Below are 17,049 nucleotides of genomic sequence, written 5' to 3'. Positions count from 1 at the left end.
ACTATGTCGCGTTTGTCGCATTCACAATAAACGTGACAGAGAACAGAAACTATACTCTGTCGCGTTAGTCGCATTAACAACAAACGCGACAGAGTATTGAAAATAAACTCTGTTGCGTCTGTCGCATTAACAACAAACGCGACAGAGTATAGAAAATAAACTATGTCGCGTATGTCGCATCTATTTCAACATATACTCAACAGAGGCCATTATTGTCATAGCAACAGCAAACGACGCTAGTAAATCCATAGATTTCGACATATAACCATCTCAAAACGGGTTTTCATCACACATTGTCTAACTTTGCAAGTAAAATCATATAACTATATAACAATGTACCATATGAACGATGAAAGGTTATGGTATTTTTGTCCAAATAAAATGAAAGCGTCTAGATTGGTAAGAAGTGTGAGAAATATACCTAATATGTAAATGGGCTTTTAAAAAGGCCCATAATCGTAATTAACCCTTTTAAAACTTGATCTAGTGATCATTTCTTTTTTCAGATCAAGGTCTTAAACTTTAATTACCATACACATTCAGCACATCATTAAAGATTCTGTTAGCTCAACAACTCAAGGACTACTACTGAATTATGGGTTGTATTGAATACACTATACTCAATTACACACACAAAAAGAGTTACCTTATTGTGCATCGGCTTGAAGATCGACTATTAGAGTCAGGCTTAAGAGAACCTCCTACCTAGTAAAATATTGAACTGAAATAATAAGAATATTCATACTTGCAATATAAGACTTAAGCCAAAACAGAGTATGCCAATTTTACTTGTGATATAAGACTTAAGCCAAAACAGTTTGCCAATTTTTTTGTCAAACCTAGTGGAAAGCCATTTTTTCACTTTATTTTCATTGATAAAATTCAAATTTAAAGAGAAGCTGTGTCATCGATTGCCTTCATATGAAGCATCAACATCACTTGAATCAACAATTGGAACTACTATTCCAAGAACTTTGTTTGGACCATATGTAGTTTGCATGAACATACTATGTCAAAATGATGTTGAATCAATAGGTCCAAAAGTTTAGATTTTCTCTTGTAAAATCTCGAAGTTGATTTTTATTGAAAGCCGAAGCAACTTCGATTCACCACCCTTGTATGTCATGGCCTTTCGCATTGTTTTCTATTAGTCGTTCCACATGATCACATATAAGAAATGGTCGATTGACATACTCCTACTATTAAAAAAACAAATATATTGTCAAATAATATTAAAGACAATAGCTCAAAAGAAACGCAGTGAAAATAACTGCGGAAGAAATGATACAATTGCGGAGTTGCAATGCTTCGCAGTTATATGAACTACGAACCTTATTTGCTAAGGCAATAGCTTCACAATTTACGATTCTGCGAAGCAAAATCATAAACTGCGAAGCGATCGAGTACGATAAATACTCCAACTATCATTCAATATATATATATATATATATATATATATATATATATATATATATATATCAAAGGTATTTTGTGAAAGTCTAATTTGAAATAGTGTAGTTTTATAAAGGGAAAATTATAAAATTGGGTCAAATGGAAGGCTCATTTATATATTTAGGCCAATTATCCAAACCATTACTTATCTAGACTATATATTTCTGACTTTTCCAAAATACCCCAAACCTTTCATCTTCCTCCCTTCCTGTCTATCGGTTTCATCTGTTCATCTCCCCCTTCCTGCTTATCGTTTTATCTTCCCCTTCCTTTATATTGTGCGAATCACTAAGAATTTCTTAATCATCATGTCTCTTCTTCCTCTTGTGAAGGCATAGTTCTTCATCTTCTTCATCTTCCTATTTCTTCTTGGTCTCTTGGTTTCTTTCTTCTTGTACGAATTGAAGGCATCGTTATTCGACGTTGTTCTGCGTTTATCATATGTTTATTGTCGATTTCAATGGTAAAAGGCGGAAATAAGGTAAGTATCTACTGTTTCATCTTCCTCTTTTTCCATAAAATGGGTTTGCAAAATGAGTTTATGTCACATTTGCGAAGTCTGCGACGATAAATTCATCTGAAAAAAATGAGGATTTTGCTTTGCAGAAAGCGAATCTGCGAAGCCTGTGAAGCAAAATCATCATTTTTAGTTTGTTTTCTCTCTTCGCGTACTTTGCAGATTCGCTTTCTGCGAAGTAAAAAATCATCCTTTTTCAGTGTGTTTTTCTTCACAGATTCGCTCTCTGCGAAGCGTTTCTTTCATTATATCTCTAAAATGACTTAGTTTTTGTGATGGTTGAATACAAAAACATCAATCATTGTGATCTGTTTATCTTGGATACAAAGGCATCAATCACAATGAGAAGTGATTGGGATGTGATGAAGATGGTGAGGACCAATGCATCAAATTCAAGTATCCCTTTAACTTGAATACAAAGCATCAATCACAAGTGAGAGATGATTGGGATGTTCTAGTTCCTTTTGCTTCTGAACTTCCTCCCAAATGCTATTAATTTTGTATGACATTGCCGATTTTTTTCTTACTTCTGTAAAATTTGAAAGCACTCCAATGATGTGATTATTGTTTAGGGTCCAGGGTTTGAATTATTGTTGCAATCTTATTATAAATTTTGATAATGTTATGATTTTAATATTATAATTATTGTTGCAATCTTTGTTGTTATGATTTTGATGTTATATACCACTTCGCATTTTTCACAAACTGCGAAGTCACTTGCGAAGTAGTATTTACCTTCGTAGTTTGCAAAAAATGCGAAGTAAAATCATGTACTCTGGAAGGATTATCCTGGGAAAAACGTACAAAATAATAATAAAAAAATAGAATGCCGAATTCACAAGAAGAAAAATTTTATGTATATATAAGTTGATAATTAAAAACGAAATACCAAGTTCGCAAACTAAGAAAGAATCGAAGAGAGAAAGAAGAAATAGTAAGAAATTTCTAAGTGATTATATATATATTATGACATTGTGGAAAAGTTACAAATATATAGGTAATGACTTGGGTAATTAGTCTAAATATGTAAACGGACCTCTCATTTGACTCAGTTTTGTAATTTTCCTTTTTAGAAAAAATGTTGCAATGGACCTAAATACTTGAGCCAGTTTTGTAATTTACCCAATAAATACTATAATAACAACAATAATGAAAGCTAATCAAAGCAACTAAAAAAATCATTGAATTACAATTAATAAAAAATACAACAGGGCTATTTTTTCTTATTTTTTCCTCCACTAATATTTAATTTGTTCATCTCCCCTTACAAAAAGAATGAATCATTGTTCAGTGCAAAAGAAATTAAAAAAAAAAAACAAAGGAGAAAAAAAAAAGGGAAGAATCTATAAATTGCTCAAGCCATCTGCCATTTATATGGGGAATCTGCATTCTATTTCCACTGTGTTGCATTTTATACATCTCAGCTGTCTATCCTCACTACAGTTACTGGCAATCCCTTGGCTTCACCTCTAAATTCCAAGTCAATAATGCAACTCAATCTATAACCGTGTTGAGGGGCCAGGGCCGGGGCAGCACAATTTTCGTAATTATCTTTCTATCATGGAATCATTAGACAATTAAACATCAAGGATATAATCAACTTGAGGCTACAAGGACGTCCGTGCCAGAAAATCATTAACAGCAAGGGTAGTATCTCCGTGGGATACGGCATCATCAGGTTCTGGAATGTAGAGAGTGGAAGATGAAGTCTGCATAGCAACCATACTCAAATCATTAAGCTAGCTTAAAGATGCATCAAATATACATTCCATATCAGAAAGCCATCCCAGCATAAAATCGGTTAAACGAGAGAGGGAAAAAAAAAACAGCTCAGATATAAACCATAAACTGATTCCGGTATCTGTTGCCACTATCATCACTACAAGGTCCTTAAAATGACCTTCAATTTTACCAATTGGGATCATCTCCCTTGGTAATCTAATCTCCCTGTCATTGCAATTGGAGACTACAGGTCGTTCAATAATCAGATCCTTCGAAATATATTTTTGGTCCAAATAACTATTACAAATGAATAATCCAAAACCTTAATTTGAAAAATCACATATACGTAAAGTGTCATGAACAATACTGGCTACAGCAAAATTTGTTTTAATTTAATTTTATATTGATCATGAACCATTGATGTTCAGATTATCTGTCATTTCCCAAAAACAGGAGGTAATTTCACTAAACTGTGGAAGGCATCAAACATTTTCCTTTTCCTCAGAAACGTGAGGGTAGAAAAGGATTCCTTAAACTGACCCCAATTGAGACACAGTGGAAAGGTAAGGGCCTGCCTTGCCTCTTAGTTTTGGTCAAAAAGCAAACTTTAGCATTCTTTGGCAGGAATAAACTTCAGAACATGCTAGATTCGTTCGTATAAAGGACTAAATAGACATATATCGTTTCTTTTAACTTAGGTCTAAGTTAAAAAAATCACAGATGTTATATAAAACACGTAGGTACACGTTGGTATTCCTGCAAGGGTATTCCTGTGAATTTTTTTTTTTTTTTTTACGCAGTACAGTTACATTTAAAGTACAACCATCTAACAATAGCAATAAAACAAATCTAACATTTATCAGAAAAAAAATCTAGCATGGTCAAAGAAGTAGATCACGAACAAAGTAGACATCTAATAGAAGATAATAGACCCCAATCATGCAAATATGCTGACTATAAAAATCAAGTCATAATAGAAAGCATAATTGACATAAAATAACCTAAACTTTTTTTCAGACAACTTAAATTAAGAACATAGATTTTAATTGTAAAACATGATGCATAGGGATATTTATGTAAATATATTGCACACCTTTGTATCAAGTTGCATCTCTCCGATGCTATCTGCCACCAGGCATGCACCATGTGCTCTCAACCATTCCATACATTCCTCTAATCCAGTTGAGATCTTCTCGTCATTTCCTTCACCCATGCCAGAAAAGCCCAAAACCTGTGCGACATATGCAACAGGTACCATGGGGCGATATGAACGGGACATGCAACTTACAGCCTTGTACCTTATCTTTTCAACACAAAGATCTGCAGAAACACAAAAAAATATCATCACCTAATCCCTTTATTCAAGCTATTGAATTCATAAATACATTGGAAAAATAATCAAGGATAATTAATTGAACACCTACCCATCAGGCGTGCATTTAAGTTAGGAGCTGTCTTGTACAGCCTGAAGAACATGACATAGTTTCCTGAGGTAACAGCAGCACGGACTGCCAGAGCATGCTTAACAGCTTTATCCTTCTTTGCTTCCTCTGTTAACCTGGCAACTCAAACAGTGAATACTTCTTATCATAACAGTCATTTTTCCATGGTTATTAACTAAGAGAAATGCCTTCCCAATCTACAATTTAGTGTCACTTTATAGACAGACACAGCCAAACGAAAATAATAGAGGGAAGAAAATGCAAACGATATGCAATCTGGAAAATTTTATGTTTTACTTCGATATCAAATAATCCGGGTTAAATGCACCATTGGTCACTAAACTTATATGTTTGTCTCAAAATGGTCACTCAACATCAATTTTTCTCAATAAAATCACACAACTTTGAGTTTTGTCTCAATTAGGTCACCCCAGCGATTTCAGTGATTAATAGGGATCGGAATGATGACATGGGTGACACATCAGCATAAGTCAACTCAGATCTGTGACTGAAACAACACATGGAATCCACACGTTGGTTAATTTTATGAAGAAAAAAAAACAAAATTTAATTTTTTTCATAAAAACAACCGACAGGTGGCTGCCGCGTGTCGTTTCAGTCAAAAATGTAGGTTGACTCATGCTGTCGTGTCAGCCATGGCATTATTCTGATGTCTTTTAACCACCGAAATGGTCGGAATGGCCTAATTGGGACAAATTGAGTGGATTTTATTGAGACAAATTAAAGTTGAGTGACTATTTTGAGACAATCATGTAAGTTCAGTGACCAACCGGTGTATACACAAGCAGTGACAAACTTTCCTCAATTTTCCTGTTGTAGGTATGGGTCTTCTAGGGATGGCTCTGTCTGTAGCTGTCTAGGTAGTATGCTTAATGTGTATATATATGTAATCTCCTTGAATGAAATATATTCATATAGTTTTAGTCTATATGTATATGGTATCCATGTGTTTCCACTGTATTCACATGGTTTGGACCTAGGGTTCCAAGTCTCAGTTCATTCACCGGATTGTCGTTGTTCCTCTTCCGTCACCTTCGTCGCTTTGTTTCCAACCTGTTTGTCCGGTTAGTTTTCCAGTGAATCTCCTTTTGTGCAATGGTGTTGCTGGCAGCCTCTTGCGTGTTGCTTCAACTGAGTTTTGCTTGTCCTTTTCCAACAAAGCTTGATGTTCCGCTGTCGTCTCTCCTGTGCGGTTTGTTTTGAGTTGTATTGTCTTTAAGACTATGTATTCTGTATCTGTAGCAAGCTGGGCATGATTTCTCCAGCTTGAGGGGGGAGCATAATAATGTAAGCAGCGCATGGGTCTTGTAGGTATGGGTTGTAGCTGTCTAGGTAGTATCCTTAATGTGTATATATAGGTATATTCTACTTGAATGAAATATATTCAAGATATTCATATAGTTTTAGTCTATATGGTATCCCATGTGCTTCCAGTGCATTCACATGGTTTGTAACACATTATAGATATTAATCAAAGATATATGTCCATAGCCAGCTCAAAACTACTAGGTAAGGGAATTATGTCTTCAAGGCACCCAAGAAGGGAAATGTATCAAAACATTATAAATAAAACCACAATTCGATAGAGTTCACTCACCTTGACATCGAAGATACAAGATCTCTTCGGTTGTTTGAGTGCAAGATAACACAAAGTAGGTTGTAAGCAGCAAACTCCATAAAATTTCCATCAATTCCATCGGCGTAGAGTGTTTTTAATTGTGATTGGCACTGGAATGACATAAATTAAGAAAAAGAAACTTAGCATATATGTAAGAAGCTTTATGGCATAACAGAATCAATATAAGATGGTATTTGGAGAAATGTGCCTAATTGTTTCAGATACAATTCTGTTCTCAATTTCTACCTTCTGGCTTTTAAAATAGAAAAGACTTTGGAATCTGAACTATAACAAAGACGCAAGCTCCTAATCTCATAAATGATTAACATGTATCCACGGTTCAGTTACAATTCTACAAACCAAATCAACCATGTTTGACTTACCACACGCGAATTGAAGTTTTTCTTAACAACTTTTCCTTGACGAAAGCTAAATTTTGGTTAGTTGAACAACACAAAGAATTTCAACTTAAAATGTCGACCAGTAAAATTGTATGGCCACTCTTCTCACATTCTTGATGAGATGTAGCGCTTTATATATCTGTTTTGAGAAGCTAACATGGAGATAAAGAAAACCAAACTTCGTCCTCTTGTCCCACAATGAAAATTCTACCTCATTAATGTAAGCATGGTATATCATTAATGATAAACAATTCAATGAAATACTCATTCCCCGTAATTGAGGTTATGAGATTCACTTCTACTTGATATCTAATAACAAGTATATTATTTTAGTGTTTGTACAAGTATTTCATTGGTAAACCAATTAAGCATAAATCAGGTTAGCATATATTCAGGCATACTTCTTTACACTTTTAAGCACCATAGTCCTTAGACTTTCTTAAATTAAACTTCTACACACTTGCAAAATATATTTAAATGGTCAAGAATGTAGGTTACATAGATAATGCAATGTTGCATTTAAGGGAAAACCAATTCCTTTGAAGAAAAATAGCTTCCACTTTAACAAAAAAAATGATTTCTTCATCAAGAACTCAACCATGATCAATGCAATGAAAATAAACAGAAAATGAGTCCAATGCTATACCACAAGAAAAATCAAATTTTCCTTCAACCGTAAACTAAAGCTACCAACCTGATTAAACTCAGGCAAGTCCCCTACTTCCATTGCTAGACGAGCATGAGTTTCATACACCTGGATATTGGTAAAATAAGGCAATGAGGATGAAAGGATCCATGAGATACACAATCACTGAAGTCATACAAAGCTCTAATATAATAATAGTACATAAGAAATTTTAAAAAATAAGTATGAACACACCTTAACAGTTAGTTGATTTACTATCCGTTGTACTGTTAGATCTTGGCGAATAGACTTCAATTGATCACATTTGTAAAGGTAATTCTTCTGCGAATTCTGAACCATAAGCAGAGCTTTTTCTAGCACTTCTTCAGGTCTTACCTGTAAAAACAGTACAGATAAATACCAAGTTCAGCTCATTCCATGTTCATTCCTTTTTCATTCAACCTTTGCTATCTAAGAATGCAACACACACATGCATAAAATAAATAAACATAAAATAAACTAGAAAGCAATGGGCATTTACAGTGGAAGGATCAGGTGCAGAAGTGAGTCGTAGGTAACGTTTCTCAATTTCCTGGCAGGTTCCCTTAACTGTTAAGGCATCCCAGTCAATGTCTTCAACAGCCCTGCTTCCTCCATCGTCAAAGTTTTTGCTGAGCATCAATGCACTAGCCCGTTTGCTGTACAAATTTCCAGCTCCACCATTTTTTGGTTTGAAGTGTTTAATTTCTGATTGATGTCCTTGCCCTCTCTCAAAACGCTTAGAACGACTTTCACGTTTCTTTTTTTCTTCTGGTGAGTCTGCAAGTGCTATAGCACCAGAATAGTAAGCTGTTAAACTTTGTTCCTTATCACTATCACTTGATCCATCACCATTGTTGGCACTATTAAAAGCATCAGCAAGACGCTGTCTCTTGAGTGGCTTCTGGGCACTTTTACTAGAAGTTTTCAGCTCTGATAACGAAAACTTTTTGTTACTCAAAAGATCCACCTTGCTCTCAGAATTCCCACTTAAAGGCTGAATAGTGAAACAATAATATATTAAAACCAGATTTGAAGACTACATAATTGTTCATGCTATAAAAGCCTAAATCTAAGTGGAACTGTTAAGCATCTTCAGCTCAAGAACTCAATAGGATTTACCTTTCTATTCCAACCACCATAATTTTGACTATCATTACTAACAGGAGCAGGCTTTTCAACCGATTTCTCCTCAGCTAAAGGCTCCCACCTACTTTTGGTTCTTCTGCTTGGACTCCTTTTGTACTTTGTTAATGAAGCAACAGGTGTTGAAGATTGTGAATTTCTTATGGCCACAAATGATATTACAAAATCTCTATTAGTAGTATAAAATGAACAGTTCAACTATTTTAGTACTTGTGAAGATAAAGGACGTCTGTTTTCAAGAATCTAAACCACAAGAAAAGAGGGACAGAAATAAAAAAAAAAAAATTGACAGAGACAGAATTCATACTCCTTATCAGCAAAATCAGAGTTTGGTAATGGAAAAAGTGGCTCGATATCCCAATCTCGTGTATGAAGTGTACCATCTGCAGTAGCCTTAGTAATAATCTGAAGGGGGGAAAAAAAACTGAACACCAAAAAAAAAGGAAAAAAGAAAAGAAAATACAGAAGCAAGAAGATAAAAAAAAAAAAAAAAATGATGCATGTAGAATTTATTCAAACATCTTATTTGTTGGAAAAGCTCAAGAAAATAACGGAGCAGAAAAAATTTGAAAATAATATGAAAATACCCCTCCAGAGATTGAGCCTGAAGTGGCTTAAACTTTGGATCCCCCCTATCAAAAGCTTTTTAGGGTGGACATTTGGAAGGAAAGGAATTGTGTACTTTGAGGAGTGTAATTAGACATAATCAAAATCAGCAATTCCTTTCCTTCCAACACACTATTAAACTACCATTGTTATTCTGCAGAATTCAGCAAAAGAATAATTGAGAGAAAAGTGAGGTAAATAACACAAATCTTAGAGTTAGTTTCTTTAGAAGTTTATACTAGAATATTGATGCCATGCTGAGAAAAGGCATCTATCATGTAGTTTCGAAACATGCTTTATATAATTACCAATTTTATGTAATCATAAGTAGATTTATCCAGATCCAGTTCACTTTTTCTTTTGGGCGTATGACTAAGTATAATCTGCCCTTGCCCCTGCGCACAGAAGTTTTAGATCATGCAAAATATGAGAGCATCCAGTCCAGCAAGCCCAAGATCCACAAGGCCTGAACAGCCCTCACATACGAGGGCAAATCAGACACTGCACTGGTACAGATCTATAAATACCCCCATGAAGACAGGTATAAGGATCTTCACTTCATTATAATCCTACATCCATTACTTTATCTCTCTACACCATTTATATTTATCTCCTAATGACTTAACCTTCAGAGTGTCTACAGGTTCGCAGGTGACCATCGTAGACCTCATCTCCTACCACTTCATCGTATATGTATATGTGCATATATATATATATATATATATATATAGGCCTAATACATCCCTAGCCCCTTGTACTTGTCCAAAAAGGTCAGCTGCTCCCTATAATTTTAAAACGTCCTATTCATCCCCCTGAACTTGCTTAAAATGACATGATTTACCCTGCAAGTCCACATGGGTAGAGCAAGAAGAGATTTGGACAAGTTGAGCATGTATCACGTTAAGAAAATTTAGGGGTTAAGAAAAATTTAGGGGGCCAATAGGCCACTTTAAGAAAGTTCGGAGAGTCAATAGGTCACTTTAGGCAAGTTTAGGGGGGTAAATAGGACATTTTCAAAGTACAGGTGCAGTTAACTTTCCTAGACAAGTACAGTGGGCTAGGGACGTATTAAGCATACACACATACACACACATATATGTGTGTGTGTGTGTTTATGTATAAAGTATTAACTAAAAATAAGCCCATTGATCAAATTTACATGTACAATTTAAGCCCAATCTACAAATCTTTCTCAATGCATATCATTTGTATGTTATCCCTAGTACACAGATTGAAATTGAGATCCGTTATTACCGTGCATATAAATGTTCAAGTTTAATTTGTTTACACTAGCTCAACCTTGACCTTAAGCTCAATTTTGAAAACATTATGTTCATGTTTTACTTTTGAACAAGCTAAAACCCAGTCACTATATGAATCAATCAACAAAAATATCTTATTAATTTTCAATACAGTTATCCCTGTACATTCTATTTTTATTCAAGTAGAACTAACTAGAAATTTAGATATTTACATTTGAGCAATCCTATGCGTGTGTATTCCATAATTTCCAGTAGCATAATTATTATTTTTCAATATTGATTTAAATGGATTTAGTATATTCCTAGACAATCTATAGTTGGCTTCATCATAAAATTTGAACTTGAATTGATAACAATATTACTCTTGAAGATGCAGTATGTCTATAAGATGCATGAACTGTGTATACGAGGTTTTAGCATCGACAGCAATCACTTTTTAGCTACTTGACCACACTTGTATGAATTCTACGAGATTCTAGAATATAATTGTTCATGAATTATACCTAATTCAGGATCTATCCCTTATTTTATTCATAATGGACATGCTAAGCATGTAGCCATAAGACATAACTTCAGGTTCATTGACAGGAGACAGAGAGTGAACATTGAAAATGTATGAATAAATGACAAATTTCAATTTTACGAAGTTCAAAACAGCTAAATCAGAACTCACCTCCTTCATGACAGCCTGACAAGCTGCCATTTGGGGGTCATTTTTACAATGATCCTGACAACGTTTAAGAGCCCTTTCAACATACAACCGTAGAGAACTGGGGAACATACCAGGCTGCAAACAATAACAAAGTCATCAATAGCTGCAGGGAATCAATGATCAAGGAAAACATTACAAGACAGATTATGGAAGTTGGGTGGACAAGTACACTGAGGTACCTTATCCAAGGACTCCTGAAGATAATGAATAATGCATCTCAATTATCAAACAATCAAATCACAGAAGTTAACTATATATTGACTTTCAAAAATGACAATCAAGTAAATAAAAATGATATCACCTTAAGCATGGAATCAGCTGCATCATTAGATGACACTTGGTCACTTGGCTTTGGCATTGAGACAGCAATATAAGCAGGTTTTGCTACGATATTGGTCCCAGTGACATCCTTGTCAGTTTTTGATATACCCAAATTCAAGTTTGAAGCAATTCTAGGATTTGTTGGAATCTGCAATTTGTTTGTCCTTCGCGTATCCAGCGATGGAAGTGTTTGTACAGGGATTTGGTAATTCTGAGGCACCTGATGACCAGCAGGATATTGTGAATTAGGACCTTGAGGAATTGGCATTTGTTGTTCCTGAAAATTATCATAACTAGTTTTTGAATCCAAAGGTTTTTGAAAGTGTGATTCTATAGGAGTAGCATGATGATTTTGATAATTTGAAGACGCTTGTTTCCAGTAGCTATCATGAGCACCATTAGTTGCTGGAGCACCCTGACAAGAATATCGGATAACTATGAATTTAGTAAATGAACCCAATAAAATAACACACATCATGTATTTAAATCATGGTTGCGTTAATGATCGCTGCAAGAAAGTCGCGTGTAAAGGAAACATGGTTGTCATACCCCTAACATAACAGTTGTAGCATAACCAGAAGTTAATTTTTAAACACAATTTGGAAAACATTAAAAAAAAAAGTAGAATCTTTTCACTAATATCAATATGAGGTGTAGCACAGAGAGCATGAATACATCATGAAGACATTAAACTTGAATTTAAAGAATAGCAGATCATTATCAATCAATAAGAGTATGTACCACAACCATATCAGACTCCTAACCGTAAATAAAGGCATTCAGTGACAATTTCAAAGTTATCATTATCAATCAAAAATAAATTTGCACACACAAGTGAAGAAGAATCATAAAAATTTGATATTCAACCAATCTCATTCAAGTAAAATGTGAAAAACGGCCTGGCTGCCTCTTTATCTACTTTTGCCTTGTTAAAAGGAAAGTCAAGTTCTGATCTGATGTGGGTTATCTTTTAGCCATTTTATGGGAAAGATATTAAGTAGAAAGGCTAATAGACAAGGAAAGGAGCAAAAAGTTCCAAATAAAATAACCCAGCCATACTGTAACTGTTATGTGACAGACAATACCATCCTCACCATAACCAAAACCATATTCCAGTACATAAATTTTACCAGTGTAACACTCAACCAGTCTAAAATCCTCAATACAATGGTTGTTATGTATCATTACTTAAAACCATGGTGCCTATTACCTATAGCATGCCCCAGGAGCAAATACACAGAATAAGGATCTGAGAATTTACATGTAATAATTATTACAGGCTATTACATAAAGAGGGGAGGGGGGGGGCCAGAACCGTATGCACAAACAATCCAGAAGGATAATTACCTCTAGTTACTACAATGCGTTGCAGATATATAAGATTATAAGTCACCCGGCCAAAACCCTTTATACAGTAATTGTTACATACCCATTATCCAAACCATGATAACTATAGTATGCCACAGGAGCACATACACAAAATAATTATCTCACAAGTTGCAATCATAACAACTATTACAATTTACAGGTTATTCCATAAAGGGGAGGGGACCCTAAACTTATGTACAAACAATCCAGAAGGGTTGTATATAATAACCTCTAATTGTTATGTTTCAATATCTCACAGATTTATGATATCAAAATATAGCAGGCACTGGAGAAAAGTTATTACCACACTACAGATAATCAAAACTGTTCTTTTTTTTCAGCAGTACTGGTTTGGGAATGAGGGTAAAAATGGCATGTCCAATAAAGTGATTCTTAACCTTAGTTTATCATTCATGGTAATTCAGCAACTACAGAGCATAAAATTTAAGGGTTTTTTATAGCATAAATCAAATCCCTTTAATTTTAAATATTATATAGCACATGCCCAAAAAAACTCCAATTTTTCCAAAGTGGCATGTATATTTTAGACTTTTCTGTATGCAATTCATTTAGCAAGTCAGTTAGGCATCTAAATTGCATCTAATGGTCCTCATTGAATGAAAAGGAGCACCAAACCTGCATCGGAAATTCAGATGAAGAGGAATCTGGTCTCCAGGATGGTGTAAATGATGAAGGAGGCTGGCTGTTGGAATTTGTGTACCCTGCAGTAACACCAGTAACTGAAGTTCCCGGATTGGCTGCGCTAGTAACAGACACTTGTTCCGTCCCAGGAGCACAAGTAACTTCTGTTTGATTGTAATAATCTGCCCATTGCTTGTATTGTTGTTGATAATTTACAGAAGTTGCAGGTGCAGTACCAGAACTATAAGAACTTGTTGTGTCCATATTGTAGTTTGGATATTGCTGAGTTGTATAATGTGCATAATTGCCATCATTCCACGATGAAGTCTGATTACTGTATCCGGTACTTGGGTAAGCTCCAGCTGTCTGATAATCACCAGTATTGTAATAAGTGCTTGTATAACTTGGAGTCCCAGCATAAGACCCTGTATTCTGAAATGAGGAAATAGGCTGATAAGGAGCACCTGTATTTTGATATGCCCCCACTGGCTGAGAGTATGCATGGTTAGGTTGCTGCTGAGAGTAAGAATGGTTAGGTTGCTGCTGAGAGTAAGAATGGTTAGGTTGCTGCTGAGAGTAAGAATGGTTAGGCTGTTGTTGATAGCCATTATAATAACCTGCATATCCTGAGCTTGCATAACCGTATGGATCTGTAGGATGTGGGTACGACCCATAGCTATTATAATCCTGAGGTGCAGTAGCTGCTCCAGAAGTTGTTGTGCTAGAAAGAGATGTTGCATTCAGTGCTTGAGCATTCATTGTGGGTGCCTCTGTTTGTTGTTCATGATGATAAGTGGCATTTGATGGAATTCCATTCTCTGTGGAGTGATTATCTACCCTATGCATCGTCCACAGAGAAGCTTCAGAACCAGCTGTTGATGGGAGATATGAAGATGGGTGTGGTTGAGTTGCATCAACAACATATCGACCCTGAAACAGAGAAAAAAAAGGTTTTAGTAATCAACTGCAGAAGTAAGCTGTTTTAGAAAAAGTAAAAACTTAGAAAAATAAAACTACAGTATAGGCATAATGAGAGCCACAAATATATCAAAAAAAAAAAGAGACACAATCGTAATTAGCTAGCAATTGACAGCAACAAATTTAGTGTGGAAAAGATTGTCTGAACAAGAAATATAGACCATTAATGACGATTGCTCCTTAAAATCACTGCCTGTATTAACAGCATACACATAGATTAGAACATTTGAAAACAAGTCCGCAAACACATTCATAACAAGGGAAAAATAATCAAAATGAAGACTCAAACTATCTCTCTTTCAAACCATCCATGCACCCATTTATCAAGTTAATTATGTGAGCAAGAAATTTTGGTACAACTCTCTCTGGAAAGAGGATAATAGAAGTAATCATTTAAGCAGAAGCAGCTTGTAGTGTTCATGCGAGTCACCACAAGGAGGTTATGAGAATTAATATAAAAAAAGCTGAAATTACCCACTTATGCTAGATGTCATTCTCAATTGGAAAAAAATCCATCTTTCGCCTAATGCAAGATCCTATAGGCCGAGTCAAATCTTAAAGATGTAAAATAGATCAAACTTTTTACGGAGTTCCAAAACTAAACACACATTTACTAACAACAACAAAAAATTGAGATTGTTAAGCCTTGAGATATATCAAATTCATTATCTGGAACGATGGCCGAAATAAAACTTCCTCCTTTGATTTCCATACACATCAAATGTATCTAAAAACATAGAACTACGGTCGCAGATTACCTTTTGAAGAAAAAGAGATGACACTTGCAAATCAGAGCTAATACTGTACACTTGCAAGGGATAATATCTACTTGGCATGTACATAAAAAAGGGAATGCACAGAGGCAATTCCTACAAAATTTTAAAAGTTCTCCAACATATATAGATGCACCACAGCTATATCAAAAATCCAAAGCCCTCAAAAGCCTAAAAGATAATCTTCAAGGAGGGAACTATAGGATTAAACATACAATACAAACATCAACATGCAGGGTAGTCCAAATCAAACAATGTGAGAATCTAAATTTGTCAGGTTCTGATCTATAGGTTAAATACAATATGATAACTTAGTTTCAACCATATCATCCAGCAAATTCACAGTGAGGAAAGATCAAGAACAAACTTTAAAATGAGACAAAGGCTCATCTATATGAAAACATCAAATCTAATTTTTGTCTACTTAAGACAAGAGAAGTGATAATCAAAAAAGCTACAATACAGTGAAGTTGATAGAGAGAGTTAGTTTAAGCTAAAAAACTTTACCTCAAGCGAGTTGGGGTCCACATGAGATATAGTCTGCGTATTAACTCCTTGATTCATCATTTCATTAGCATCCTAAATTCACCAAAGTCAAAAACATATTAATGTTGAACATGATTTTTTTTTCAATTACTAACCAAATAAAACAAACCACAAAACCCTAATCGAATAAACAAAGGAATAGGACAGACCACTAACCTTCAATTAACAACACGCACTCAGAAACTGCAACTTAGAGCACGATTGGAGAGATCGGGAAGCGAAAAAAGGAAATTAGCAAGGGAAGTAAAATTGAGATCACAAATAGCAAATTTAGAGGGGAAAACAAAAACAAAAAAACAAAACAAAACACAAGCACGGGTTGTGTAAAATAATAAAAGGAATCAAAAACACAATCAAAAAATTTAAGCTGAATGAATGAATAGAGAAAGATTGCAGAAGAACACAGAAACAAATTTGAGATACAGAGGCTGTGTCAATGCCGAGTCGTGTTTGGGTCATGAAGATGGTGATATTGGCGGTAGAGGATGATAAAATTGATAACTGTTTTTAGGTCTTTTAAGACTTAAATTGTTAATCAAATGTTTAATTAATTCAACTCTGCTTTTTCACCGTCGTTATTGGACAAGGAAAAGGAAGGATGTTTCAATTGTAATAAAATTATGGTGTAAATTACAAATTAACCCCTACAATACCCTGAAAATCAATTGGTACTGATTTCTCAAAAAGGTTAATCAAGTCATATGTTCATGGGCCGGGCTCGGGCCTGGCCCAATGGACTTTTGTCTAAAAATGTTCACCCAAGCCCAACTCAGCCGGCTGTTCATTTAGGCAGGCTCGGGCCGGGCTGGGCTCGAACTCAAAAATCAAATCCTAGGTGCATATAAACTCACCTAAATA

The 17,049-nt window shown here is 35.0% G+C and overlaps 1 protein-coding gene across 2 annotated transcripts; it reads right to left on the bottom strand.

The window, feature by feature from the left end:
- Positions 1-3,119: 3,119 nt before the first annotated feature.
- LOC136227344 (SAC3 family protein A) lies at positions 3,120-16,717 on the bottom strand. 2 transcript variants are annotated; one of them, XM_066015984.1, is made up of 14 exons: positions 16,348-16,717; positions 16,153-16,224; positions 13,889-14,824; positions 11,865-12,299; positions 11,525-11,638; positions 9,291-9,388; positions 8,960-9,122; positions 8,340-8,834; positions 8,054-8,194; positions 7,868-7,927; positions 6,752-6,882; positions 5,116-5,249; positions 4,785-5,011; positions 3,120-3,678 (listed from the first exon to the last, which is right to left on the bottom strand). In XM_066015984.1, the coding sequence occupies exons 2-14, from the start codon at positions 16,210-16,212 to the stop codon at positions 3,577-3,579; spliced, it is 3,096 nt and encodes a 1,031-aa protein (XP_065872056.1). In that variant the 5' UTR covers positions 16,213-16,224; positions 16,348-16,717; the 3' UTR covers positions 3,120-3,576. The 2 variants fall into 2 exon arrangements, with proteins under 2 accessions (XP_065872056.1, XP_065872057.1); XM_066015985.1 differs by lacking the exons at positions 16,153-16,224; positions 16,348-16,717 and having other exon boundaries at positions 13,889-14,260; positions 14,359-14,497.
- Positions 16,718-17,049: the final 332 nt, after the last annotated feature.

This window comes from Euphorbia lathyris, chromosome 4 (genome assembly GCF_963576675.1).
Source record: "Euphorbia lathyris chromosome 4, ddEupLath1.1, whole genome shotgun sequence".
NCBI classification, from domain to species: domain Eukaryota; kingdom Viridiplantae; phylum Streptophyta; class Magnoliopsida; order Malpighiales; family Euphorbiaceae; genus Euphorbia; species Euphorbia lathyris.
Note: the sequence above shows the minus strand (reverse complement) of the source record. Positions and strands in the feature narration are given on the sequence as shown.